We start from the raw sequence: 27,069 nt of genomic DNA, 5'->3' as shown, positions 1-27,069 counted from the left end.
AATACCTAAATCTAGCTCATAACTGGTAGAAAATGTCCTCAGCATTTTATATACATGTGATGATTTAATGTCCACAAAGCAAGGGCTGGAGCTACAGGTAAACCTGGAGACTGTTTACTAAGCATACATGAAACTACAACTAATCCTGAAACCCTGGACTATATGAGAAAGAAAGGGTAGGAAGGTGGGAGAAAGGAGAGAGTTCAGGCAGGGATAAAGAGGGGGATCCAGAAATATTATAGACACTATTACTTATAGTCTTATAAAGTAACAACACATTACAGCTCTGTGCCAACACTGGTACTAGAATAGCAGTATTTGTCAGTCATTTATACAAGCATTAAACTGGCCCAGTAGTCAATAACCACCACTTTACTTCACTTTATAATAAATACCAGTTTAAAGATCAATGGATGATACTATCAGGTCCTTGTGAAGTAAATAGCTTAACATTAATATTAGTGAAGAAATTGATCAACAGGTAAATAAAAAGTTGTCAAGTGGAAAACTGCAAAGTTAATGGGTTTACACTATATTACCTCTCACCTACACTTGGGCCAGTAACGCTTACTGGATGCAGTGGGCCACATGCACAAAGACATCAATGCAGGAGGGGTACTTGTTGAAATCAGTTCTAGTGGAAGAGGGATGGAATGAAGAAAGAGAATGGAAATAACTAAAATTCATTAGATGAATATATGAGGCTGTCCAACAACTTAAAAAGTCAATAGAGTCTATCAACACATACTCAAATGGAAACTTGTGTGTAGTATGTCAAACACAGAGCAGGCACTCAATACAATTGTTGTGTATTATACACACTAATAATGCAAATACAGTATATGACTGTGGCCTGTTTACAGGCTTCTGAGTATAAAATTTATGAGTGATTATATGATTTAGTTTACGTAATTTGTATAGCTTAATAAATAAAAGAACCAAACAGTAGCCTTTGGTAACTTGTGTTTTCATAACCAAAGAGGTATAGAAGTAAATATAATAATTTAACCTCTTAACTTTTCTCCTTAAAAATATGTTTTATCATGGAGCACATGATATTTTTTAATTTCTTAGGAAATATATTTTGTTTTTCATGCTAACATTTTGAGAACTATTGACACAAAAATGAACTTTTAAAAACAACATCATAACATGTCCTTCACAAAAATGTTGCATATTTTATGTGAAGTCATATGCCAAACATGCAAAAATAAAGATCAAATAAATTTTCTTCATGCCTCTAAGAAAATTTTCTGTGATGACCAAGAAAATAAGTATGTTATGAATGTTTGGGGAGAGCCATTCTTTTCTGAACACTTAATTTTGCTTCTTCTACTTCTTTTCTGCAACTACTTTGAACAAGCAAAATCCATTTGTACTTTATTGGGTATTAGGAACAAATTCAATGGTCATAATTTAATGACTATGAGCACAGGCATGGTTCATGAATATCATAGATGCCAAGAACATGAGATGAGGAACTGTGTTAAAGGCCTGCAGGGTTAGGAAGCTTCAGGACCATTGCTCTAGGGAATACGTGGTCCCCACTTGGCTGTGCTGTTTGGGAAGGCTTAGGAGGTGTGACCTTGTGGGAAGAAGTACATCATTGGAGGTATTAGACTTCATTTAATGATATTTCAAATTCTCTCTCTCTCTGTCTCTTGTTTGTGGTCTGAGACGTGAGCTGTCAGCTTCTACAGCCAGCTCAACAGACGAAGATCTTTGCCGCTGAGCCTAATATGAGTTTGATCCCTTGGATCCATGGAGTGGAAAGAAAGAAATCCACACCTCCAAGGTGACCCTTATACCTCCACAGACAGATGTCCACAGGCCAATGTCCTGTGGCACACACACACACACACACACACACACACACGCAAACAATGAAATGTATTAAATAATAAAAAACAGATATCCTACTTTTTTGATAGCCTCATTTCTACTTTTCTTACATCATCTTAGCTTTCATGTTTTTTTGCAATGTTCAGTAAAGATTGTGTCTAGAAGCTCTCTACCTTACCCTCACAGGGATGAAAGAATGTTTGAAAACAGTGTCCATTTTAAGATCATTTTATTTAGAAAGGTATACATCTTATAAAAACACACGCCTAGCCAGTATTCAGAAAGGCGTTACTATTATATATCAGAAATAGGTAAAATGTGCAAAGTCAACTCAGCATCATCAGAGAATATTCATCTTGGGAGACAGGGTCTTACTGCCTGGCCAGGTTGGTTTCAAACACATAGCTCTCCTGATTCAGCTTCCTAAGTGTGAGATTACAGGTATGAGTCGCCACACCTGAACAGATGGGTTGGCTATCTTATATTAACCTGACACACAAACTACAGTTATCTAAAAGGAGGGAACCTCAATTGGGAAAAATAATTCCGTAAGACCCAGCTGTAGGACAGTTTTTGTAGTAATTAATGGGCTATGGCCCATCCCATTGAGGGTGGTGCCATCCTTGGGTTGGTGATCCTGGGTTCTATAAGAAAGGGCTGAGCAAACTAGCAGTAGCAAGCCAGAAAACAGCACGGCTTCATGGCCTCTGCAACAGCTCCTGCCTCCTAGATCCTGCCCTGCTTGAGTTCCTGTCCTGACCCACTTAAATGATGAACAGTGATATTGTTGTGTAAGCCAAATAAACCCTTTCCTCCCCAACTTGTTTTATGATAATGGTGCTTAGTCATAGCAATAGAACCCCTCCCTAAGACACCAGACAACACTATTTTTGCTTAAACCTCCCTCTAATCTCTATATATGGTACATAAAGATTTTTTTCTTGTTATTTCTCTTCTTCGGTATGATCAGCGTGCTCTGTGTTATTCTTCAAAATCATACATTTAAATGGTTGTAATTAAAGTCTAGCAACTGTAAAACAAATAAAATACTTGGATTCATTTGATTCTTTTGCACCATAAATACAGACAGAATCTTTCCTCGGAAGGAAATTTCTACATACCTGTGTTCTCATAACAATAATTTCTGTGACTATGAAGTCAAATACATGGAATGACTCATTTGAGACTCTCAACATTTAAAGGATTAGAACTACTTGCACTCACAATGGCCAATCTATCAAGGTACTACTTCCCTTTTCTTCTTCAGGGCCATGCCTCCTCTTCCTCTCCTCTTTACAATTCCATTAGTAGGATGTCTGAGTTTGTCTTAGCTTGAAGACTGTGGTTAAGAGTCAGGGAGGAAAGATACAGACATCCACAAATCCTAATCCACAAAAGATTCTCTGTAAGTGGCTTAAAGAATCCAATAGAAAAGACTGATCAGCAGGTGGCATTCTTAATTTTAACACCACTCATTGTGACAATTGAGATAATTATTATTCCATGTATGATTTCTTAAAGTTTTTTTTTAACTCAAAACAGCTTCTTCTCTATTGATGACAACTGATTTTTTTTTAAGGAAGTGAGATGGTACAGGCATTCTGCATTGCCGTGGCAGAATACTAGTGCACACCCTTAAGGAGGCAATTAGCAGCGCTGTCCAGACACATCTCTGAAAATGGGTACACTGTTGTGTGCTTGCATGCCATAATTCAGAGTTCACAAATGGAACTATGCATGTGCAATTATTTCTGTGCTGCTGCTCTTTTAACATAATGCTAGTAATTTCATGTTTTCCACTGAGAGACTCGAAGCATGATTACAGTTTGTCCAGAGAGAATGACCTAGTTATCAAGACCTCTTCAGTGCCTCAACAACTTTCTGCAGGTCTCAACAATAGAGGGGGAGGAAGGGATAGAGGGAGGGAGGAAAGGAGGGAAGGAAAGAAGGAAGGGGAAGGGAGGGATAGAGGGAGGGAGGAAAGGAGGGAAGGAAAGAGGGAAGGGGAAGGGAGGGGGAGGCTCATGGCGAGCCTTAGAGAGAAAGACAAAGAGCTCCATGTCTTCAGTATCAGTTCCTGCCTCTCTGCTCCTTCCTTGCATCTCTGCCCTGGCAGCCTTCAATGATGAAATATAAAGTGTAAGCAGAAATAAGCTCCTCTCAAGAAAAGAAATGCTCACAGGATATCCAAATATATATTAACATATATTTAATGTGTACACTATATTGAATATTAGTGTATGCTGGTTATCCTTTCTCTATGCTGGTTATCCAGTTTGTTAATTATACACTTACAATAGTTACAACAACTTGATTCAAATTATCTGTGAACATGTTTATTATAAAAACATTTTAGATATCTGACTTTCACTTATTAACTATAAAAAACTATGTATTTTCATATACACAATTCTAACACAGGTTCTTGAGAAATGTTTACTGTTTAATTGTTTCTGCTTTCAACCAAGGGGCAGTGCAGTTTTGAGAAGATACTTGGGAAGAAACACACACCTTCCTGTGGCATCTGAAACTCCATAGCGTGCATGTCTATCTCTGCATGTCTATCTCAGTGTGTCTTTCTGCCCAGTGTCGGACAGATGTTTGTGAATTGGCCAAGAAATATGCTCATTTAGCCATTGGAAAGAAAGCCTGGCAAGATTAAAGATTTTCTAAGACTGCTGCTCAATGCAGCTATAAACTTTTCTAAAAGACAAGCTGAAAAGATTTTAGATACAGATGAGAAAGAAATATGAACTTCTTTAACACAGTAGTGCATTCATAAAATGAAAAGAACAGAAAGTTGCTCTGATTTTGTGGTCACCTTTACAAAATAAAACCCTTGGTTTTGCTTGAACAAAGTCAGGCTTTGGGAGCGGAGGCGAGTATGCAGGATCTGAGCTACTGAAGTTTACGTCTCATTTTCATTTATGCGTCTGGAAAACATTCCCCTTTTTGGTGTCTTTGTACTGTGAACACTCTCTCATTCTTTCCCAGATTTTCACTTAGAGATCTTTTAGTTTTATGCCCTCAATCCAGAGTGTGGAGAATCAATATGTGAAATAGGAATAAACCTGCAGGTCAAGATCTTCCTTCACTGAATCACGGACTTCTATGTAGGTTAGGTTATGTGGTGAAGAAAACCACATAACAATGAGCAATGGCTCAATGCTAATGATTTAATACCTCACCCACATGGCACTGGGGTAGTCATCATCATCACTGGGGTACCAAGGGGGACAAAGTCCAGAAGACACAGAGAATCATTCTCCTCTGTATCTATACATAACTCATTGGCGAGAACTACTGTATGCCTATGCCAAGGACTAAAGGTGTCAGGCAAAGACAATCTAGTCACGTGACAGGAAGAGAAGATGTTCAAGAAAAGGAAGCAGTTCCTACAAACAAGATACATATAAAGTTAGAGGAGCAGAAGAATGAAGTGGACATCCTGAGTTATGCCGTGTTTTTTTTTTTTTTTTCTGTATGTTTTTTCCTTTGTTTTTTGTTCTTTTCTTTTAGAAGGTAACAGTATGTCGGTTATCAGTCTAGTGCTGTCCATTGGTTCCTCCAACTGTCAAATCCTTAGAATACTTTGGTTCTCCAATATCAAATAAGAATGGCTTATCACTGCAGCTTCTTGGTAAAAGGAGATTAAAATGTACAACCCCCAAGAACTTGGGAACATCCACAATGCGTCAGGCAAAGAACCTGGGAGCATCCACAATTTGGCAGGCATTACCTACAATAAAAGGCTGATTATGCATAGGGACAATGTCCATTTTTTTAATGGAAGATGCCATTGTCCCAAACAAAGGATCAGTTATCTGGGATTGACGTTTGATATTTCATAAGGCGACTACCAAAACTGTCTCTTCTCCAGGGCAATGAGAAATTTCCTTCCATTTCTAAGACTACTCATCTCAAATTGTTTTCAAATGACGCTTATCTACACTATTTTAGGAACGCATGACTGGAGAATTACATTTACAATGAGAACACACACTGGTGCATCCTGCTACATGACTCAAGATGAAACCCATTTAGTCTGACCACCAGATATGTAACCTGCACGATCCAACTCACTTCCCATTCACAAGACTGCATCAAAGTCATCCCCGGTGCTTAAGCACATGGTTCCATGTGGCCACTACGTTGATTTTGATGTAAGGACAGACTGAGCTTCTATTATGAATTTTAGTAATGAATCTCTTATCAATTACTTTTTCTATATCTATGTTTTGCCCACATTTAAAAGGGATTTGATTCAACCTGGGCAATCAGCTATTTCTATCTCTAATATGGAACTCAGATGTGGTTAGCTGCCTTTCTCATTAGATATCACATTTAAAAAAAAAAAAAAAAGAAAGAGAAAAGAAAGACACCAAATAGCCTACTGTGCATATTAAGGTACTTTTGCTTTTCAAACTCCATTAAGTTCTTATGAGTCTCAATTAAGTTAAAGAACAGCTAATTAGAACAGTCCGCTTTCAATAGACTTAAAACTCTGCAAGGAAGATTCCAATGCCTTCTGCCTAAATACCCATTTCTCAGTGTGTCTAAGGACTAGAGTAGGCTGCAAATTCATTTTTATTTACTTTAAGTAAGTCAAACCAGTTTTTGCTGTGGTTTGCTTCATATCACGAGACTTAGGGAGGTTATTTATTCTGCAATCATCCTTTATAGCTAGAAAAAAATCGAGACAAGGCAAGAACGGACGTGGCTTGTACCGTACCGAGACTTAAGTGGGATCAAAACTGCTGTAAGAGAAATAGACCAGGAGGAAAAAAAATCAAGTCATTTATGACTTTTAGGAATTTCATTTGGTTGGAAATCCAAGCACTTATAAGAGTTACAACGTATTATCCTTGTCAATAACACTGTCACTAATAGAAAACACTCACAGTGATCACTAGACTGGCCTAATAAATACGTGGTGAGGACACAGACTCTTCACAGTCGCATGACAGCTGAGAAAATATGAAAATGTATTTTAGGAAAATCATAACTAAAAGGCAATCTTAAAATCTTAACTAAAGCAATTCTCTAAGCAACAATATACATTTTGAGAGGAGGAGGCGAAGCTGAATTCTAGGTTTCTGAATTCAGAACTTTCTACTATGAAGATTATTGTATATAAAATTAAAGTTTTATGTTTTCAAGAAAAGTTCCACTATCATAGAAAACAGAAGCCATGGTTTTGGATAACTGACTGGTAGTTCCTACTAGCCACATGCATTCACTCTGTAACACTGAATGTCCATAGTATTTACTCTGGACCATACCATAGACCAGTTCTGGAATGATCATAGGTACTTGGCTAAAATTTTAAAAGTCTGTAAAAACTTCCTTTACCAAGGATAACCACTCCATTGTATGTATCTTATGTATGTTCAAAAGTGAGAGAGACGCTTTGGGAACACAATGCTCACTGATTAGTCTCATTTATTTGACCATTGGAAATTACTGCTGTGTGGAGTTCCCAAGTAAAAATATTTGTTCACCTTCTCAAATTACATGTGTCCACTAAAGAGGCTGAGTGACAACTAGACAATGTATCCTTTTGTCTTTCTTCAGATGCTGCCACTACCAGTGGTTAAGAATCCACTGTGAATCCTCTAGTTTGTATAACATCCCCATACCATGTTAAGTGCCAGGATAATGATTTAAAAAGCAAACCAAATAAACAAAAGGCAGTGTCATATCTATTATAAATCTCTCTAGTCAGTAGATTACTAATAACACAACAAGAATAGTATACTCAAGAGTCAAAAGCCAAATCCTGGGTGCACAGAATACAGACTGAGCTGTCCATTCACAGATCTGAAGGGGGCTCAAGCAGCTGGCATTCATAGTGGGTATGCAGGGAATGCTCCTTGACCAGGCAGTAACTTGTACAAGTGTTCTGAGGTCTGAGGCAACCTGGTCCAGCAGGGAAGTTTGGTAGTTAGGTCTGCAACTGAGGTCAGGAAAGGAACCTAGAATTCCATGGATACTTAGAAACTACACTATATGTTTGCAAAAATGCAAAGAATGAGTCTCTAAAATAAGGCAGCCTGACATGTAGATGCCTGTGTAGGGACACAAATGTTGTCTTACTCTAAAGAGAAAACAGAATAAGGATGGGAGATCTTCCAAAGAGTTAAATATAATTAAAAGTAGCTAGGAACTTTATAACCAGAGTATAGCTAGTAACAGACTAAAACACGTTGTCATTCAAACTATCATGTAGTAAGTCTCCCACCTCTGCCTTCAGTCGCCATGTGACTTGGGAACCAGTATTTCTGCATTATTTACTTTTATTGTTTACAATGATGTAGCCCAGAAGTACAGAACCAGAACCATCTAATGTAGTAAATAATTATGTCACTTTTGCTTTTATTTTCTTTCTTTCTTTTATTCCTTTGAGAAAGGGCCTGGCTACACAGCCCCAAATCACCTCAGACTGGCAGTCCTCCTGGTTCAGCTTTCCAAGTGCTAACATCACAAGTGTATGTCCATAGCTTCTAGAGACTGCACCTTTTTGCACACTAACCCTCAAGATGAATTATTTCTCTAATGCAGCTAATCTGACTAACAATACATAACAAAAAGCCATAAAACTGTCCTTTTCCATCATGAAAGACACAGTAGAATTCTTCAAACATTTCTAAACACAATCACTGAAAAGAATTTTCTGTTAAGGTTACTCTAATAGAAAATCCCATTGGCTTACGCAAGGTGAAGCACAGAAGCCATTTACCTGAGAGAAACTGCGTGTGGTCCATAGAGCTCTCTCACTGCAGACAGGTCAGCTTCTAGCTGAGGGTGTTTGTGGAGCTCCCCATCGTAGTTCACCTGCCAGAGAGGAGAGTTCAGGACTAAGTAAACGGAACCAAGAATGCAAACAACCTGAGCAAAAGGTTCCGGGCATTACAGGTGAGCCAACAGCGTCTACACAAAGTTCTTCTATTCACACATGGCTAGGATAGTTCAATGTTTTAAAATTGACATTAGGCCTTTCACATTTACTTCAGCAAGATCCTCACTACAATTACAGTCCTCTTTTTAATTCATTGATTTTATATACATACATATTGGTATTAGGTAGGTGTATGTACATAACTACTGATAATGTCATGCTTCTCAGCTGTCCTTATTTGGAGAGAGTTAGAACTATTTATCCATTCATTAACGTGGAGTATTAGTACACAGATTTCAATAGGAACACAAGCTTTTTATTCTTCATCTCTTTACAACTTTCCTGTTTCTTACATAGACACCATGAGCCAAATCAGTATTTACCTTCCTTTTGGTTCTGCTATGTAAGTAGTAAGCAGAAGATCAAGGTACGTGTCTTTCATCCCAACTCCAGAAGAGTGTGCTTGGTAAATGAGAAGCCTCTTTTACTCAAGAATAAATCTAGAATCCTAAAGTTGGTGAACCACATGGCCAGTTCTATCATGGCACCCAAGAGGGGATTCATTAAATTGAAAAGCCTATTTGGGATGTCTTTCTTAATCTGTTTCTTCTATTTACTTTTCTTAAATCTAGTCTTTTGACTCTTGCTGTCATGCTTTTTGAAAAGAAATCTTAAAAGGCACCATGTGCACTGAAGGAGCCATGGCATACTTGAACACCGCACGACTGACAGTGTGGTTTTCCACTCTTCATTTCTCTTATTCTGAGCTATTTACTGTGCTCTGAAGTAATCCTTTATATGACATTCATTTCTACTCAGTGTGACTTATGACTACTGTTCCAATTTGCATCAGGTAAATCAAACATATGTCTGCATGATGGAATACTCCAGCACATTATGCCTTCCAATAGCGAAGATGAAGGGACTGGGTTCTTTCTTTGTACTTATGCTACACAGTTACATCCTAGAAGATACCCTCTTTCTGCTTCCAACTGCTATTAGTGATCTACCTTTCATTGTTAAAAGTGATTTTCTGAAGAAACGCAACTGCTTAAAGGGGATGAATGAATGAATGACTGGCAGATATTCTGGAAACTTAATCTGGACTGAAGAGAAGTACCAAATTCCACTCTGGAAGAATGAGTAGTATAAAGAAAAGTCAGATTTAGAAGGCCTCTTTTGTATACTGGTAATGTTATGGTTGGTATATGCTTAGCCCAGGAGTGGCACTATTAGAAGATGTGGTGGCCCTGTGGCTGTAGGTGTGACACTGTAGGTATGGGCTTTAAGATCCTTATCCTTGCTGCCTGAAAGCCAGTATTCTGCTACAGGCCTTCAGATGAAGATGTAGAACTCTCAGCTCCTCCTGTGCCATGCCTGCTTGGATGCTGCCATGCTCTCACCTTGATGATAATGGACTGAACTTCTGAACTTGTAAGCCAGCCCCAATTAAATGTTGCCCTTTATATAAGACTTGCTTTGGTCATGGTATCTGTTCACAGCAGTAAAACCCTAACTATGACAAGTAGCATGCTGTGATGTGTAGGGAGAGACTGTATTAGACAACTGCCCCACATCGAGAAAGTTACTCCATAGAGGTTAAGCCTACTTTAACCACACTGATGTTTCTATTGCCTTGTGCATGTTTGATTTAGCAAGTACTGATTTTTATTTTGAATATAAGATACATTAATTCTTTTCCACACTAACTTTATCTTTAAAGGCCTACTTTATCATATTATACTTCCCTCACAGACACAAACTACAAAGGAATTTGATCAAGGAAGTCACAGAAACTTAACAACATATTATATGGTTGTGTCTTAAAATAACATGCCTGATTTTCAATTTTAACATCATTCTGAAAGAGTGTTATGAGTTACATATCTCCTGTAATAATATATACATAGGCATGCTATTTGTGCAGATGTAAAAATCTTCTTTATATACTGTCACCAAGAAACAAATTACTTCTCAAGAAAAATATTGCCAATCAAAATTTGTAAAAATTAATCATCTTCGGTTTAAAACTAACAATCGATGTTTTTGTTAGAAAGGACAATATTTAAAAATATTTCTTGTTACGTCTATGAGGAAGACAAAGCACATTTGTTTTCATTCTGTAAACTCTAGGTATGTGTGGGGTTGCTGAACGTCACTATGAGAGGGAAGGAAGGGAGCCTAGCCAGAGTAAAACAAGAGGAACAGGAAGAAGCAATGGAATGCTCACACTCTCATGAAAGCAAAGAGGGACTACAGGAGAGAGGAAGAAGATCAGAAGGAGGGGACAGGGGGTGAATAAAACAGAGTAGGATGTCTATGTATGAAAATGTTCAAGTAAAACCCATTTCCTTGCAATGTTAACCAAATTTCAATAATAAAGAAACAACACGAAAGGACAAATAATAATCCAAACCTAACTCCAAAACCTCTGTAACTTATTAGGGCAGTAGGCGATTCCAGTGCGAAGACCTATAATGTAAATCTGAATTGAAAATGTGTGGAAAGTGAAAAAACAAATTACTCACGTTTTCTACTTACATGCTGAAGCCTGCATGACTTGTGGGCTCTCACCTTCCACTAGAACAAATATGGCTGCATTGGAAGGCAGGGCTGCTTACCTGTCCTCCATAATAAAATTCTTCAGAGTCGTTGTCACCCTCCGAGTCTTCTTCCACTGTACTATTCTGCCTTGACTCCTTCAAATGACAAAGAAGAGAATTTCCGTGGTCGAACTAAACTAAAAAGCAGCCATAACAGATAGGTCCAGGCATAATGAGTGGGCTTACATGTAATACACTGTTGGTGCAGTACAACTTCAAAACAATTAAAAAAAAAAAAAAAAAAGGAACAACAGAGGTAACACTGCAGACATGCTTAGTTCATTTAGAGAAGTTTACTGATTAGAAACCTTTCCTAAACTTCCAGATGCTAAGACTTGCAGGGTCACAGTTGGTGTGCATGAAAAACTGAGCACAATGAATTATGCTTGCAGTTCTTCTCTGATACAGTCTTTCACAGACTCTCACTAATTTAGCTCTTAATTTAAAAGTTCATCTGCATTATTTATCCAAGATGGTTTGCACTTCCACTGCAAACACAAAGCAACAATATGAAAGAGGAAACTTGGAATGCAATGATATAAAAAAAAGCAAATCGTGCAACTAAACATGAATCATTATACAATGAGAACTTTTGGGATACAGGAATGATTTGCTTAGAAATTCAAATTTTGAAATGGTGTTTAATTTAATGTGCTTTAACTTGATGTCTGAGTTTTTAATTAACTGAGCCAAACATCTGTCATATATCTCAAGTACAATGAAAATTCACGTTTGTATTTCTATCCCTGTCATGATTAGCAAAGGTTTTTTTAATGGAGAAGAGAAGGAAGAAGAGGAGGAGGAGGAAGAAGAAGAGGAGAAGAAGGTGGAGGAGAAGGAGGAAAGAAAAAAGAGGAGGAAGAGAAGGAAAAGAAAGAAGAAGAGGAAGAGGAGAAATAAAGGAGAAAAGGAAAACTCAGCACTTCCTTTGGAACTCCATACCTCAGTGTTGCTAATCAAGCCTACATTTCAAGTTCTTATGGAAACCAAGCAGGACTCTGGATGAATGACAGCTGTACTGAAGCAGTAACTTTCACAGTGGACAATGAAGGGAAACACCAAAGAATGGTGGGACACTAACAGCAAGCAAGCAAGAAAGCAAGCAAGCCTAACTTTCAACTAAGAAAATGTTGTGCCATTGTGCTTTCTCTGTTTAATGCCCTGACAGCTATTCACAGATCACAGTAATAAATAAATAAATAAATAAATAAATAAATAAAGCAAGGATATGAGACAAATTTGTTTTAAGTTTTTCAAAATAGCTAAAAAAATCACTGGAATATAACTATTCCTGTCTATCTTAATTTGGCTTCAAAAACCACACATCTCATCAAAACTATATACAGCCAGGTATGCTTTTAATATAAGTCATATGCGTGTTTCTCTGTCAGCTACATTGCTATAGATGAAGAATAAGGAATACGTGACATGTATATTTTATTTATTTAGGTTCTTTTCTATTAATTTAGCAGACACTTCTTCCTCGGGTTTATCGTAACACCACACAAAATGTCATAATTCTGTGTTATGTTCACCATACACAACTGTAAATTAAATATGATACTAAATACAAATACCTGGTTAAAACACTATCAAAATAAAAAGGATGAATAAAATATAATTTACATACCTCCCCATTTTCCTTTTGTAATTTAGATCTTATGGACAAACAACAGTTAATATCATTTGTTTTTCTTAATTCTGCAAGAAAGAATTTTTTTAAATTACTTTGGATCTTAACGTGTTATTTTGCTAAACATTCTTGAGTTCCTAGACAAAAATGTTCTAGGATTTTCCCCTTTTGTGAAAAAAATAAAGAGATATTTTGAAGATAGATCACACAGGAGCTTCTGGTGTTTCATTGTGTTTGTAACTGTTAACCAATTAAAGAGAAAACACAGAGATTTCTTCAACTCTTACTACTCACTTCAAGGAAGTTTGATTGCCCTAGGTTTTCTTTATTCCAGTGGATCTCAACTGACCCGAAACCATGCAAGCATTTTGTTGCTACATCATGACTGCATTCTGTTGCTGTTATGAATCATAGGATAAGCATAATCAGGTGATAAGCAAAATATCTAATATAAGACTCCTGTAAAAGGGTCATTTTAACCTCCCAAAGAGATCATGACCCACAGGTTGAGAACAGCTGCTATATTCAGTCTGTCTAGTGGTGTCATTGTGGATGAAAATACTTTCAGGAATAATATTGACATGGTACATTTGAACATTGTTGAAAAGATAATATACTTTAGATTTAAAAATTATATACATATATATGAATTTCTGGGAGGTAAATATATATTTGCTATACTGAAAACAAAAAGCATCTACGCAACAACAATTTTAAAAACTTAACCTAAGATAAGAAAACTATAGCATTAGTGTTACCTGTTGCTATTCTATGGAAAATGACCGGAATCGGGTCTGTAGTGACTAGGACATCCTCATCATTTTCTGAACTTGACACATATGTATTGTCTGCAAGTAAATATGAGAGACACAGGACAATTAGTGTATATCCTCTATAAAAGCAACAGACTTATATCTTCATCACTTTAATCCAATTCTCATTAAGGGCATATGCTGTTCTCATTAACTTCAAGGAAACGGAACCAAATGCTGCCTTTGGTATAAATTAAGCATGAAATTATGGCCTTTTCAAAGGTGCCCATAGCTTCTCACAAAAGTAAAGATTTTAGATAGAAAGTATTCAAAGACATGTTTTCCTTTTGTTAGGGGGAAGGGTTTAAGACAGTCTCCCTAGGTAGCCTTTAAAGTTAGGCTAAAATCCTCCTGCCTGTTTTTTAAGGACTCTACCATGCCTGGCTCCTCAAACATTTCTAATATAGCCTAAAAGAACTGATAATTGGTATGTAGCTGTTTGGTTCATCTCACAGGATAGCAGTCTGCTCAACATCAACGTCTACTTCAAAAGGCAAGGTACACACCTGAGGAGATAACTGAGGGACATTTGATTTTTCTTTAACTCAAAAACCAAACACATTGGCCACACACTTGTAATCCCAACACTTGAGAGACTGACATAAGAGGATCATTAAGTTTGAGGACAACCTTCTTTAGATAGTCTACTGGTTAGATTTGTCAACTTTGTAGTAATTAGAGTTATATGGGAAGAGAGGACCACATTTAAAGAATTGCTTCTATTAGATTCGTCTGTGGATATAAGAAAGCAATCTGAGAAAGCCATAAGAGCGATGCAGTAATCAGCATCCTTTCACAACTCCTGCCTCTGCTCCTGCTCAAGTTTCTGCCCTGACTTCCCTCAATGCCAGACTGTTATCATGACACATAAGACAAATAAACCTTTTCTTCCCTGAGCTGCTTTTGGTCATGTTGTTTACCACAGCAGTAGAAAGCAATCCAGGACATATGGGGAGACCCTGTCTAAAACAAAAACCAAAAATATCAGTACAGAAAGGAGACAGAGGAAGGGATGGGTGAAGACTCTAGGTAGCAGTTTGCTGAAATTATAGCCCCCATATTGCTGTTAGGTAAGCTGCTATTAAGTCTCACCAGAATCATTCTCCATAATTTAATTTTCTCTAAATGTACCATACTCTGAAAATTAAATTATACTTTAAATTCTTACAATTCTTATTTGCTGTTTGTCTCTGAAACACAATGTATAAATGTACCTATTTCTCCAATAAATATAGTTTTTTTAAGTATGGTAAAATAATGTTATAATAATATAACACTCAGTGGTTTATCAACCTTTGTCATCAATGACTGAAGGGCATCTATACAACTGCCAACTCACTAACAACTGTCCCATAGTACAGACTTTCAAGATGGCCAAGTGTAGAAGGGGTCTTGCTACCAAGTCTGATGACCTGGCTTCAATACCCAGGATTCACATGTTGGAAGCAGAGAACTGACTTCTAAAAGTTATCCTCTGAACTCCACATACCTGCATGACAAACACACACATAAACACATACACATGCATGCACACACATGGACTATATATACATACGCATATGTAAGTATACATGCATGTATGTATGTGTTCATGTATATGCTGGGTGTTGATGGCACACCCTCTTAACATCAGCACTCAGGAAGCAGAGGCAGGCTGATCTCCATGAGTTTGAGGCCAGCCTGGAACTAGACTGTGAGTTCCAGGCTAGCCAGGACTACACAGTAAGACACAGCCTCAAAACACAAACCAAAAATTAAAATAAAACAAGAGAAAAATAATCTGAGTGAAAATTTCTTATAGCACAATTACTGCTAACTTACTAAAAATAAAACACCCTCCACAAACAGAAACATGGATCAGTTTTTGTTCAGATAAGTGAAATGACATATCTTTAAAAAACTATTGAGACATGTTGTAATAATATTGTGTCAGAACAGCAGCGAGAATTTGACTTTTAATTGATAGACTTGAGTCATTATGGCTTCCTGTCTCCTTCAAATGCACTATTTAAAAATACATAAAAATTATATATTTAATATATATATGTATATATACACATATATATACGTGTATACACACACACACACATATATATATAAACTAGCAACAGAGAAGACTCTACATGGAGAAGACTCTTTATTAAGTTATCATGAGGGGAAATGGAGTGTTATAGACCAAGTGGCAACAAGGCAAATCTGCTGCACCACTCTGACTAGCATTAACCACAAGCTGGGTATAATGGCTATTCCTGGTTGTCAACTTGACTGCAGCTGGATTGAACTACAATCCAGAATTGGAGGGCACTCCTGTGATCCAGGTCTTGTGGCTGAAAGACACAAGTTTCTGACATAGATCTTAGAACGAAAATCTTGAGGCACAGTGGCCATGAAAAGCTTATGCTGAGACAAGGAATTACATGCCTTTAATCCCAAGAGACTGAAGCAAGGTGATTTCTGAGTTCAAGGTCAGCCTGGGACAAAGAAAGTGCCAGCCCCAGGCGTGGTGGTACACACCTTTTTCATCTGGGCAACACCTTCTGCTGGAGGCCTACATAAGGACACTGGAAGAAGGAAGACTCACTATCCGACTTCTTGCGCTTACTTGTCAGCACATCTACTCGAACAGACTTCTTCAGGATTCCAGCTTATACAGAAGACCAGCTGAAACTAGCTTTGTGGGGCTGAGCAACTACTACATACTTGGACTTTCTATCCACAGCTGCCCACTGTTGGGTTAGCCGGACTACTGTCAGGAGCTTCATGCATTCAGATTAGTGGTAAAAAAGGGGGGGAGGAGTGCAGGTGAGCTCTCTTCTTTCTTCCTCCTCCTCCTCCTCCTCCTCCTCCTCCTCCTCCTCCTCCTCCTCCTCCTCCTCCTCCTCCTTCTTCCCTTCTCCTTCCTCTCTCCTTTCTCCTTTTTTCTCCTTTTCTCCTTTTCTCCTTTCTCTCCTTTTCTCCTTTCTCTCCTTTCTCCTCCTCCTCCTCCTCTTCCTCCTCCTCTTCCTTCATTCTCCCCCGCTTCTTTCTCCTTTTCCTTCTCCTCTTCCTCTTCTTCCTCCTTCTCCTCTTCCTTCTCCTCCTCTTCCTCCTCATTTTCTTCTTTGGTGTTGTAGTATTTTTGTTTTTACCCATGCAGACATGCTATTTCTGCACAGTCTACAACATTCACAAGACCTTCACAGCTAGGCACCCCCTTGCCTCTACCCCTAAATATTGGGGTGATAGGTAATGGCTTGTATGGCCACCTTCAGAGCCAGATATTTATTTTCTCTTAAACTTTAGTTATTCTTACTGATAGGAAGTTATGTGCTACTTAATGAAACTAAGTCTGTCTTCCTATAAACAGAGACCTGACTCAGTCTCCTAGTCATCATTCCTCTGTTCACAGTTGTTCAGGATTCTGAGAAGCTGCGTGTATCCCTTTCCTCTAGCTTACTGAGCTTACCAGCTCATTTCTTGGCATGCCCACAGAAATGAAATCAGTATATGCCAAAAGCCATCTGCATTCTCCTGCACCTTCAAGTTTTATCCTACATGGGCAAGATGTGGAAGCAACAACCTAAGCATCCATCAACAGATGCATAAAGGAGGGAACTGTGGTAAATACGCATAAAGTAGTGCTCTACTCAGCCATTCGGAAAAAGAAGAGAAGAAGTCTGCAGTGAGGTGAGGAGCTTGAACTAAGGTGAAAGACAAAACCCGACAAACTACTGCTGCTCTCGTGCACATGAAACCAAAGGAAGGTGAAGTAAAAGACGCTGATGGTTGTATTGGAGTGGTGGCTGCCAGAAAAGTGTTGGTCAAAGACTACAAATGTGAAGGTGTAAGAAGTTCCAGGAACCTAACCCACAGCTTTGGAAGATGAGGACCCTGTGTTAACTGCTTTGATTACAGAAATCAATATACACTGTGTATGTGTGTGTGTGTATATATATGTATACATATATATACACACATATATACATATATGCATATACACATATACACATATACATATATACATATATATACACACACATACACATTTGCTCATTATCTGACAAAAATTCTAAATTTAAATTTTAGATATGAGATCGACCAATTATATATTCCTTTTAACCTATGTAATGGTCTTAGATTTAACATCGGGAACTGTGTTGATAAGCATAGTGCTATATGTATGAATTGATCCACCTCACTCTTGTTTGAGTAACTGCTTCTTCCCTCAGGTATTTCACATGGGTTACAGCAGCATCTTTGTTTAGAGATGGGAAATCAGAAATAAGTAGGGCTAGGGACTGCATTTAAGATGACAGAATCCTTCAGACTGAACAAGGAAGGATGCGGAATCTTCAATTCCCTCACTGGACTCTTCTGATAAGTGTTTCAAATGGCTTTCATTTTCTTTGTGGGCTTAAGCTTTTCTTGTTTTCCTCCTTCCTTCAGCTGCTGGAGACAGATTCTTAGGTTTGTTTTGTAGGGGAGGTAGAGCACTTTCTTAAGCTATTAACCATATGAGTGTTCCCATTTCTCTTCCACAGAGGACCTAACGTTACTGTAGCTTCCCGTGGATCGCTGGGATGGAAAAGTACAGCTGCAGAAAGAGAGCTCTCACTGGCTTTACTCACTGTCAAGTACAGGGTCATATAAGTCAAGACATTCCATTCCTTGTCGCTATGTAACTTAAGAGAAAGAGTAATTGTACTGATAAATATTAATTCTACTCATTTTAGATGATAATCTGGATATCTTCCCTGAGTTATCTCTAAAATATTGTCATTTTTGTCATATATGTTTCAAGCCAACCAATGATCATCCCCTATTGAAGACAAGAAAACCAAAACTAAAGGTAATTAACTCTCTTAAATTGTTTAAGCAATTAATTGATTACACAATTATTACATTATTATTATTATAAATTTTTCTGAATCAAGAAGTCAGTATTTTGTAACTGGGTTATGTTTTAAGTATGGAAACCATGATCACTGGAAATCTGCAGCATCTTGCAATAGATAAACGCTTGTTAACTGTCGAAACAATTACATGGTGAAGCTGCTGCTTTGACAGTGCTAGTATTCCAAGTCCCGCTGAAGCTGCTAACTCAGTTACACAGGATGTTCGAGTATGTCATTTGTAAGTCAAGGCTATGGAGCCACAGGGACGAGAGAATCTAGAAACTACCACTTCATCACTCTAGACCCAACAGAGAAAAGTCGGAAAAATTCAGTCACCACCAGCTAAGCCTCCTAACTCGAGAAAGCGTGAGCATTACAAGGAGGAGTTTGGTCTGAGCAGAGCCAACCTGTGATTTGCAATGCACATGCCATTTTCAAATCTATCACCACAAACATCTTCTCAGGAAGACTCATTGAAGCCAAACAGATTACCTCACGATTTCACTTGATTTTAGAGTGTGTCTCTGCCATTGATTGTGCTTGATTCCATGAAAGACTGACTTTTAAGTCTTCATTCCATACACACAGACTATGAAATAATTGTTAAGTAACTGCATGAGTGGGTGGATCAAAGCTCTAAACTGACATTTTTCCCTAGGGAATTAAGTGGATGTGGCATACTGCTCCTGACAGAGGGGGACCAGGAGGACAAACACAGAGCAAAGGGAACTATTCCAACAAGATTGGGTGTTCAGCTGATTCTTGAGCCAAACCATCCTCAAAAGGCAGTTAAGTAAGCCCAGACACACACCACCAGAGGTAAATAGTGAAGGCAGGACCAAGATTATTGAATTTAGTAATTAAGACATAAACAGTAAAAGAAGCGATTTGCTTAAAAAATTTTTAAATACAGGGAAAGGTTACATAAAACATACCAAAGTGTACAAAGAAGAAGAAGAAGAAGAAGAAGAAGAAGAAGAAGAAGAAGAAGAAGAAGAAGAAGAAGAGGAGGAGGAGGAGGAGGAGGAGGAGGAGGAGGAGGAGGAGGAGGAGGAGGAGGAGGAGGAGGAGGAGGAGGAGGAGGAGGAGGAGGAGGAAGAGGAAGAAGAAGAAGAAGAAGAAGAAGAAGAAGAAGAAGAAGAAGAAGAAGAAGAAGAAGAAGAAGAAGAAGAAGAAATATACACCACACAACTGAGAACAGAGATAACCAGAGATACAAAAGAGTTTTACAATAAGAGACCAAATGGTATAATTTTTTCTTTAAAAACAAGGCAGGTATTTCAGCAACATAGGAACTTTTCAAAAAGACAACCAGAAAAAAAATTACAGAGATAGAATGAATCGATAAACATGGCAATACTGTACCACATCTATAAAGACAGGCTTGGGCAGGCTTCCTTCTTGGCTCTATAAACGGTCAGAGCCGAGGGTTCCATTAGCATCTTGCAGTCCATAACACCAAGTACAAAAAGCACACACAGTTCTAACAGGTAACAACAACACGCTGAATGGTGTAACCTGTCACCTTATTATTTAAAGGAGGAAATGATTCCTCAACAGAGGCCAAGTGAAACTTCAATACATTCAATAGTCATTAATACATTCAATAGTCATTAATACATTCAATAGTCATTAATGTTCTAAAACACAGTAAGTAAGAAAAAAAAACGATGTTTTGTTTTGACAAGTAAAAACATGTTATTTTTGATACAAAACTGTATCTATTTTCTATTGTTGAAAATTATTCCAGAAATTCTCAGAAGTTTGTGGAGGGGAGGAAAAGGGAGTTACGGTTATTATACAGAAAAGCAAATGTAATTTTATACAATAATGTCAATCTGAAAAAGTAGAACATATTAATTAACAAATCTCAAATAAATATGTATTAAAATTTAATACAAGGAAAAATACTGTCACACTGATGCTCACTCTGGAGCCCCTGAAGGTCATCCCAGAACCAACAACTATCAGAGTTGAGATGCTGACAGTTTGTGACCAAGTCCCATGTCACTACCAAGCATGATCTGGATTCTTCAGCACATATTTAAGTATGAATGGTCATAACTGCCATTTTTACCTGTCACCCATAATGGCATTCAGAATTAGACTGAATTAAAAGTAACACTTGATAACTGGTTTCTGTGTGGTGTTTCTAATATACAAGACAGGTCAGCCATTTCAAAGCTCAGCCTTGGCACTTAAAAGCAGAATATACAAACCCACTTCTCCTCCAGAAAACTGAGACCTGCTCTAGTCAAGATCAAACATTTATCCAAATTCTGTTACCTTGTGAAAATGAAATTATTTTAGAAATTTACTACAAATTTTCTCCAAGGTGAAACTCTAATAAAAAGAATAAAAATTTTAAAAGCCAATATTTTATTTAGAAATTTCTAATATTAGTGGCTGGCTCAGAGGTGAAGAACACTGGCTGCTCTTCCAGAAAGTCTGAGTTCAATTCCCAGAACCCACATGGCAGTTCACAACCATCTATGGCTCTAGTCCCAGGGAATACAGCACCTTCTACTGGCCTCCATGGGAACTGCAAACACATGATGCATAGATGTATATGCAAGCAGAACACCCAAGTACACAAAAATCTTAATACCTTTCAATGATGGACAGTTAGGCATATGGTAGCTCAGTGGCCAAGCATTCTGTCTAGCATGCACAAGACTGTTCAATCCCAAAGATTACAAAAAGAAGTCAGATAAAAATAAAATTTAAGGGTCTGGAGAAATGACCCCATTGTTAAGAGCACTGGATGTTCTAAAGAACTTTGATTCAATTCACCGCACACAATCACCCATATAGTTCCAAGGGATCCAACAAGCATACACATACATGTACACACACACATGCATGCAGGCAGAGCATTCATATGTCTAAAGTAAAATAAATAGACACTTTTAAATTTTAAACATATATTATTTAAATTTTTACACCTAACCAAGTTAGATACCCAAAGCAGCACTCCCATGACTTGAGGGGAGAGAAAGAAAGAAAGAAAGAAAGAAAGAAAGAAAGAAAGAAAGAAAGAAAGAAAAGAAAAGAAAGAGAAAAGAGAAAGGAAAAGAAAGAAAAGGAAAGGAAAGGAAAGGAAAGGAAAGGAAAGGAAAAGAAAAAGAACAAAGTACTACCTCTTCTCCACCAGAGGGAGCTATGCATTGGGGCCACTTGGTTTACCACACTACATCACTACAAGAAAATCAAAGATTCTCTAAACTGGCCTAGCTGTGCTTTTATATGGAAAACACAGCTAGCAGTTATTTCTTTTGAACAGTTTCTCAGTGTGTGTGTGTGTGTGTGTGTGTGTGTGTGTGTGTGTGTGTGTTGTGTATGTTGTGTGTATGTATATGTGTTATGTGTGTGTTATGTGTGTGTGTACGTGACTCTGTGTGTGTGTGTGTGTGTGTGTGTGTGTGTGTGTGTGTGTGTGTGTCTGTGTCTGTGTCTGTGTCTGTGTCTGTGTTTCTTGTTTATTTATTGAGACAGGGTCTCTCTGTAACCCTGGCTCTTCTGGAACTCACTATATTGGCCAAGCTGGCCTCAAACTTGCAGCTACCTCTGCCTCCTGAGTGCTAGAATCAAAGGTATGTACCACCACACCCAGCCTGTTTACTTTTTTACATAAGCAATATTCATAATTTGTTATGTAGAAATTGTCAAACGTATCTTTAGCACCTCTTTTCTGTATCCATTTGTAGTAAGCACTTTATATATATTTTTTTTTAAGTGAGGCTACCATGTAAGTCCATGAGAACGTCTACATCAGGAAATCACATTTGACGTTGGGCTCGGTGTTAGAGAATCTCAAAATCAACAAGATTCTTCCTCTGTCTTTATGCCTCCTCTGCCAGTGCTTCGTGGTCCCATGCATGTACACACATTCCAAATCTCCAGAAGAACAACGTGGTCAAAGGTGCTTAATAAAAACTTTAAAGGGAAAGCATACCTGGATAGTCTTCTGAAACGTGTACTGAGTAGGATACACTGTAAAGACAGGGAAAAGAGAAAGGCTTAAGTTACTGTGGAAAGAATCATGCTTTTACAAAAGAAAATCCAACCCCCTGTTGCCTGTCTATTTATACAAATACAAGTATAAGCACACTGCCCACACAGACCAGAAGGCAGATTTAAAGAAGATACAGGAAACACATAGATGTGAATTTGAGTATCAGTAGGTCTTCCCAGTCCTTCCTGATACAGTCATTACTCTCCTGGTGTTATAGGATAAACAAGTCTTTTCATTTCAGCATTACACAAAGGCTCCTCACAATGAGCCACTGTTTCTCGGTTCTGATTTCTCCAAGTCTTCTTTCCATACCAGAGAGCATGCTCTGTAGTTAGTACTGCATTCAAGAATTTAAATCATATGTGTATGTTGCTGAGGATAGACCTCAAGACCTTGTACACAGCAGACACTCTGCCACCCAGCTGTGCTCCCAAACTCGGCATCTATTTTTAACATTGCTTCCCCAGTAAAATTAATGAGATGATAGATGCATGTAACTAAGTTATTTTTCTTTATTCAGTCTTTCACACCATTGTAACAACAAAATGCTATTAGTTCTGAGGACTACAGAACAGATCCAGAAAAAAAAAATTAAAATATATGTCAATTTCCCAACTCCTTTCTCAGGAACCCTTATGCCTCTACAAATCTGTTTCAGATGATAGACATTTAGATAACCTATTGTTTCATTTTTCTCTGTCTATACATAAGACTGTGAATCCTCTGAAATTAGAGCGCCACGTTCATTTCCATCCGTCTATGGTCAACTGTGTTAGTGCATGATAACCAGGACTCATACGAATAGAAGGCATTTAAGTGGCTTAGTGGAGTAGTACAGGAAAGATAGGTTACTGTTTATGAAGGACATGTTGCTGCTCAATTGGTAAGTCAAGAAGCCAAATGTGAAATCATATTTAAGCAGAACAATCAAAGGAGATAAGATGGGTGACTAATTCAGAGAAGCATAATATCAAGCGATGAACACAGTAGCCCAACTGTTTCCTTTTTAACTTGGAAATAAATATGATTCACGTACTGATGGAAGGAATGTACAAAGGTTCATGCATCTTCCACCCACTTATAAGATGCTGCTTACATCTTTTAGCACATAGAAGAACACCCAAACCAAGAAATAGACATTAAAGCGTGTGTTATTCTGTGTCATTCTGTCGTGCATGTGACACATATGTACTACATAATCAGGACCCAGAACTATTCACTTATTTGTCCCACTTCATCTTAATGTTCCTAGTTCCATGCAGCCCCCAATCAGTTCTCCAGGAGTTCTCCAATTCTGTCATCTCCAGGGTGATATGAATATGTGTGTGTGTTTGAGTATGTGACTTCATGCACACAACTGTAAAGTAAGAATTACAATGTCTTTTTAAGCCAAAATTATTATTTAAAAAATATTACTCAAGCAGTGATGTTTAAGATGGAAACAAGAAAAACGCAAGTTATCACCTTATTGTAGTAGTAAAACGAGAGCAAGGCTGAGTGGGATGTACAGGAATGAAATGAGAAGACGAGAGCGAATGGTGGATGCCGAGTCCCAGCCAAAACCTCAGCGTCTGAAATCACAGCCCTGAGTCAAATGGCAAGGAGGTAAAATATCCATGTCACTGGCACCTCAACCTTGGTAGGGGAAATAAACACTATGACCCCAGTGTGTGCTCACTCATGGTTCACTTGCTAACACAGTGGGAATCTACTATAGAACAATAAAACTCTTGTTGATCAGATGGGGTAGTTCTATATGACAGAAAACCCAGTCAGCTAGACAAAGATTATACCCAATTCCAAGTTGAATCAACTTCCTCCACCCTATGGTCTCAACCAAATTATTTGACCTCATTTTCACTTAAACCAATGACTAAATGTCAAATGAAACCTTAATCCATTCCTCTGTCTTTGTCCAGTCTGGAATCTGCTATAAATTAGCAAAAGCCACGTTGTTGTTTGGAGACCTACTAGCTAGGTAACATAGAAAAAGTCACTTATACAAAGTCAACTTCCATCTTAGTCCAGAAAGATTAGAAATTCCATGTCGATGCCCTCCAAGTCTTCTGTGATGGTTTGGTGGAAGGTCACACTATGTCACCAGTCATTCAGCAACAGTGGCTCAGGAATCTTAGCCCAGATCCAGTTCTCTCTCTCTCTCTCTCTCTCTCTCTCTCTCTCTCTCTCTCTCTCTCTCTTTTTTTTTTTTTTTTGGAGACATGGTCTCAGGGAACTCGAGCTAGCCTCAAGATCAGTGTGTAACCCAGGGAGACTTTGATACCGACCCTTGGACTTGTCCCCATTTCCAGAATGCTAGGATTAAGTGTGCATCGCCACTCTGAGCCTCAAGCACTAAAATTAACATGAGTTTTACATGAATGAATATTCTCTGGAGAATTCAATTTGATTTATGGAAAAAAAATATATGACATTTATCAGAAACTAAAGCTAACACTGACAATTTTACTTTAAGGTGCTCATGGCCTCGTAATAATAGCGGGACGGTCCCATGTTCCCGACCATGCCTAATGTTTCAGAAATCAAACAGAAAACAAAAGTCTTGCAGAATGATTCATCAGCTCCCTGACCTAAAGCTGGATTTTGGGATGAATACCAGGAGAAAAATCACCAGGCCTGTAAAATCTCAATCAGTTTCACTCTGTAGCTTGCAGAATTCTAAGGGAAACTTGGATGGTTAAGCTCAAGTCTCCAATGGGTAGGGCCAAATGGGTGTCAGGCAGGGGTGGGAGTGGGGTTAAGGCAGAGAACAAAGCTTAAGTAGCGTTCAGAGTAGGGCTGAGATGTGCTGATCATAACGGGAATGACAGGAGAAAATCCTGAAGCAAGCACTGGATTGGGGCGGGGCAGGGGGGGTGCCCTCATAGTCCTGGACTATGCTGTGTTGTGAATATATGAAAAAGCTTTGTCAGAGAACTTCAGGTCAGTTGACATGTTGTTTGGTATAATCTATCTATGGACCACAGCTTGAGGTGCTTCAGGTCAGAAGTGTAAGCTGGAATCTATAAATTTTTTTTCTACTACTTCTGTAACTCCTCTGATAGTATTTGGCCTGAGGAAAAATTTCGCTCCGCAGCCAAGGCAGAAGGCCATCAGAAAGGAGCCATTCAATGTCCTGCAAACACCTAACCTTACACTTGGGTTTTACTCCTACTACTGGAGCCATTCCCGGGGTCATTCCTGCATCTAAATGGATCATTTGCACCGTCTATCCTGTTTCTCCTGAATCATCTAACAGAGAGGCGAAAGACACAAACTTACTCCTCATTCCCACATTCTCAGCTTCAAGAAAACTATTTAAAAACAGTAGGAAGATGACAGGTTTGGCAGTCAAATTTAAAGCAAGGCAGGAATACAGGGAAAGACATTGCCTCAAAATAACAATACTAAGTAATAACAATGATAGTAATATTTAAAGTAAAAAAAACTTAAAAAAAATAGTATGATGGTTTGGATGAGCAATGTTGAAGTTGTGTATGAATACTTGGTATCCAAGTCATGGCACCTTGGGGAGGTTTAGGAGGTATGTCCTTGCTAGAGGAAATTATGCCACTGGAAGTGAACTTTGTGACCCTCTGTGCTTGCAGTTTAAGATGTGAGCTGTCAGCTTGCTGTGACAGCCACCATGACTGCCACTTGCTTTTGTATCTCCTTGCCTCGATGAACTCTTAGCCTTCGGGAACCGTAAGCCAGATGAACTCTTTCTTTTGTAAGCTGCTTTGGTCCCAGGGTTTTATCGAAGTATGGGAAAGGTAGCTAATACACGAGGTAATGGAAGACAGGGTCTTAAAATAGAAGTAAAAACCCAGACTGAAAATAAAGGAATCTCGGACTCAGAAGACACGTCACAGGTGCCGAATGCGTTACCTGTATTTTATAATAGACCCCCAAGCACTATGGCCATCTGCAAAGCAAGCAAAATCCAGCATTAGCCTGTGTGCTGCCTCTTTTGCCTCCTCCCCGATATCTAAAGCATGTTTCCTAATAACAGAGAGAGCCTTGAAAGCTCTCAGCTTTCGGAGTTACATCAGATTTCTAGAATTCACACAAGGAAAAGCAAAATGCAGAAATCAGTGCTTTTTTGCTCACCTAGACATGAACTCTGAAGACACTAACAGAAACCGTCCTCGCCGCTGCCGTGCAGCCTGTGCCCCCAAAAGCTCCAAACGCTAGATTGAGCTGTGCTTGGCACTGTCCCCTAGACCCCAGAAAGCTGTCAAAAGTGCAGTGTGTGAGCACACACGAACACACAAGACCCTCAACATCAGCTAGTAAAGGCTTTGCCCAGTGATCCTGGACCCTACATCTCATAGATTCCTCTGGTTTCTCTTTTCTTTTCTAGATCCTGACAAATTTCTAAAACCTGTAACAATT

At 38.4% G+C, this 27,069-nt stretch overlaps 1 protein-coding gene across 2 annotated transcripts in view; it reads right to left on the bottom strand.

The window, feature by feature from the left end:
- Parp8 (poly(ADP-ribose) polymerase family member 8) overlaps window positions 1–27,069 on the bottom strand; it is a 165,354-nt gene that overhangs the window by 57,232 nt on the left and 81,053 nt on the right. For both annotated transcript variants that reach the window (XM_076916193.1, XM_034523612.2), the window contains exons 4-8: window positions 22,618–22,655; window positions 13,735–13,824; window positions 12,974–13,044; window positions 11,362–11,439; window positions 8,582–8,676 (exon numbers count right to left, since the gene is read on the bottom strand). In XM_076916193.1, coding sequence (XP_076772308.1) covers window positions 8,582–8,676; window positions 11,362–11,439; window positions 12,974–13,044; window positions 13,735–13,824; window positions 22,618–22,655 — 372 coding nt within the window. The remainder of the gene's footprint in view (window positions 1–8,581; window positions 8,677–11,361; window positions 11,440–12,973; window positions 13,045–13,734; window positions 13,825–22,617; window positions 22,656–27,069) is intronic.

Source organism: Arvicanthis niloticus, chromosome 19 (assembly GCF_011762505.2).
Source record: "Arvicanthis niloticus isolate mArvNil1 chromosome 19, mArvNil1.pat.X, whole genome shotgun sequence".
Lineage (NCBI taxonomy): Eukaryota > Metazoa > Chordata > Mammalia > Rodentia > Muridae > Arvicanthis > Arvicanthis niloticus.
The sequence above is the reverse complement of the archived record's forward strand: the minus strand, read 5'-3'. Positions and strand labels throughout refer to the sequence as shown.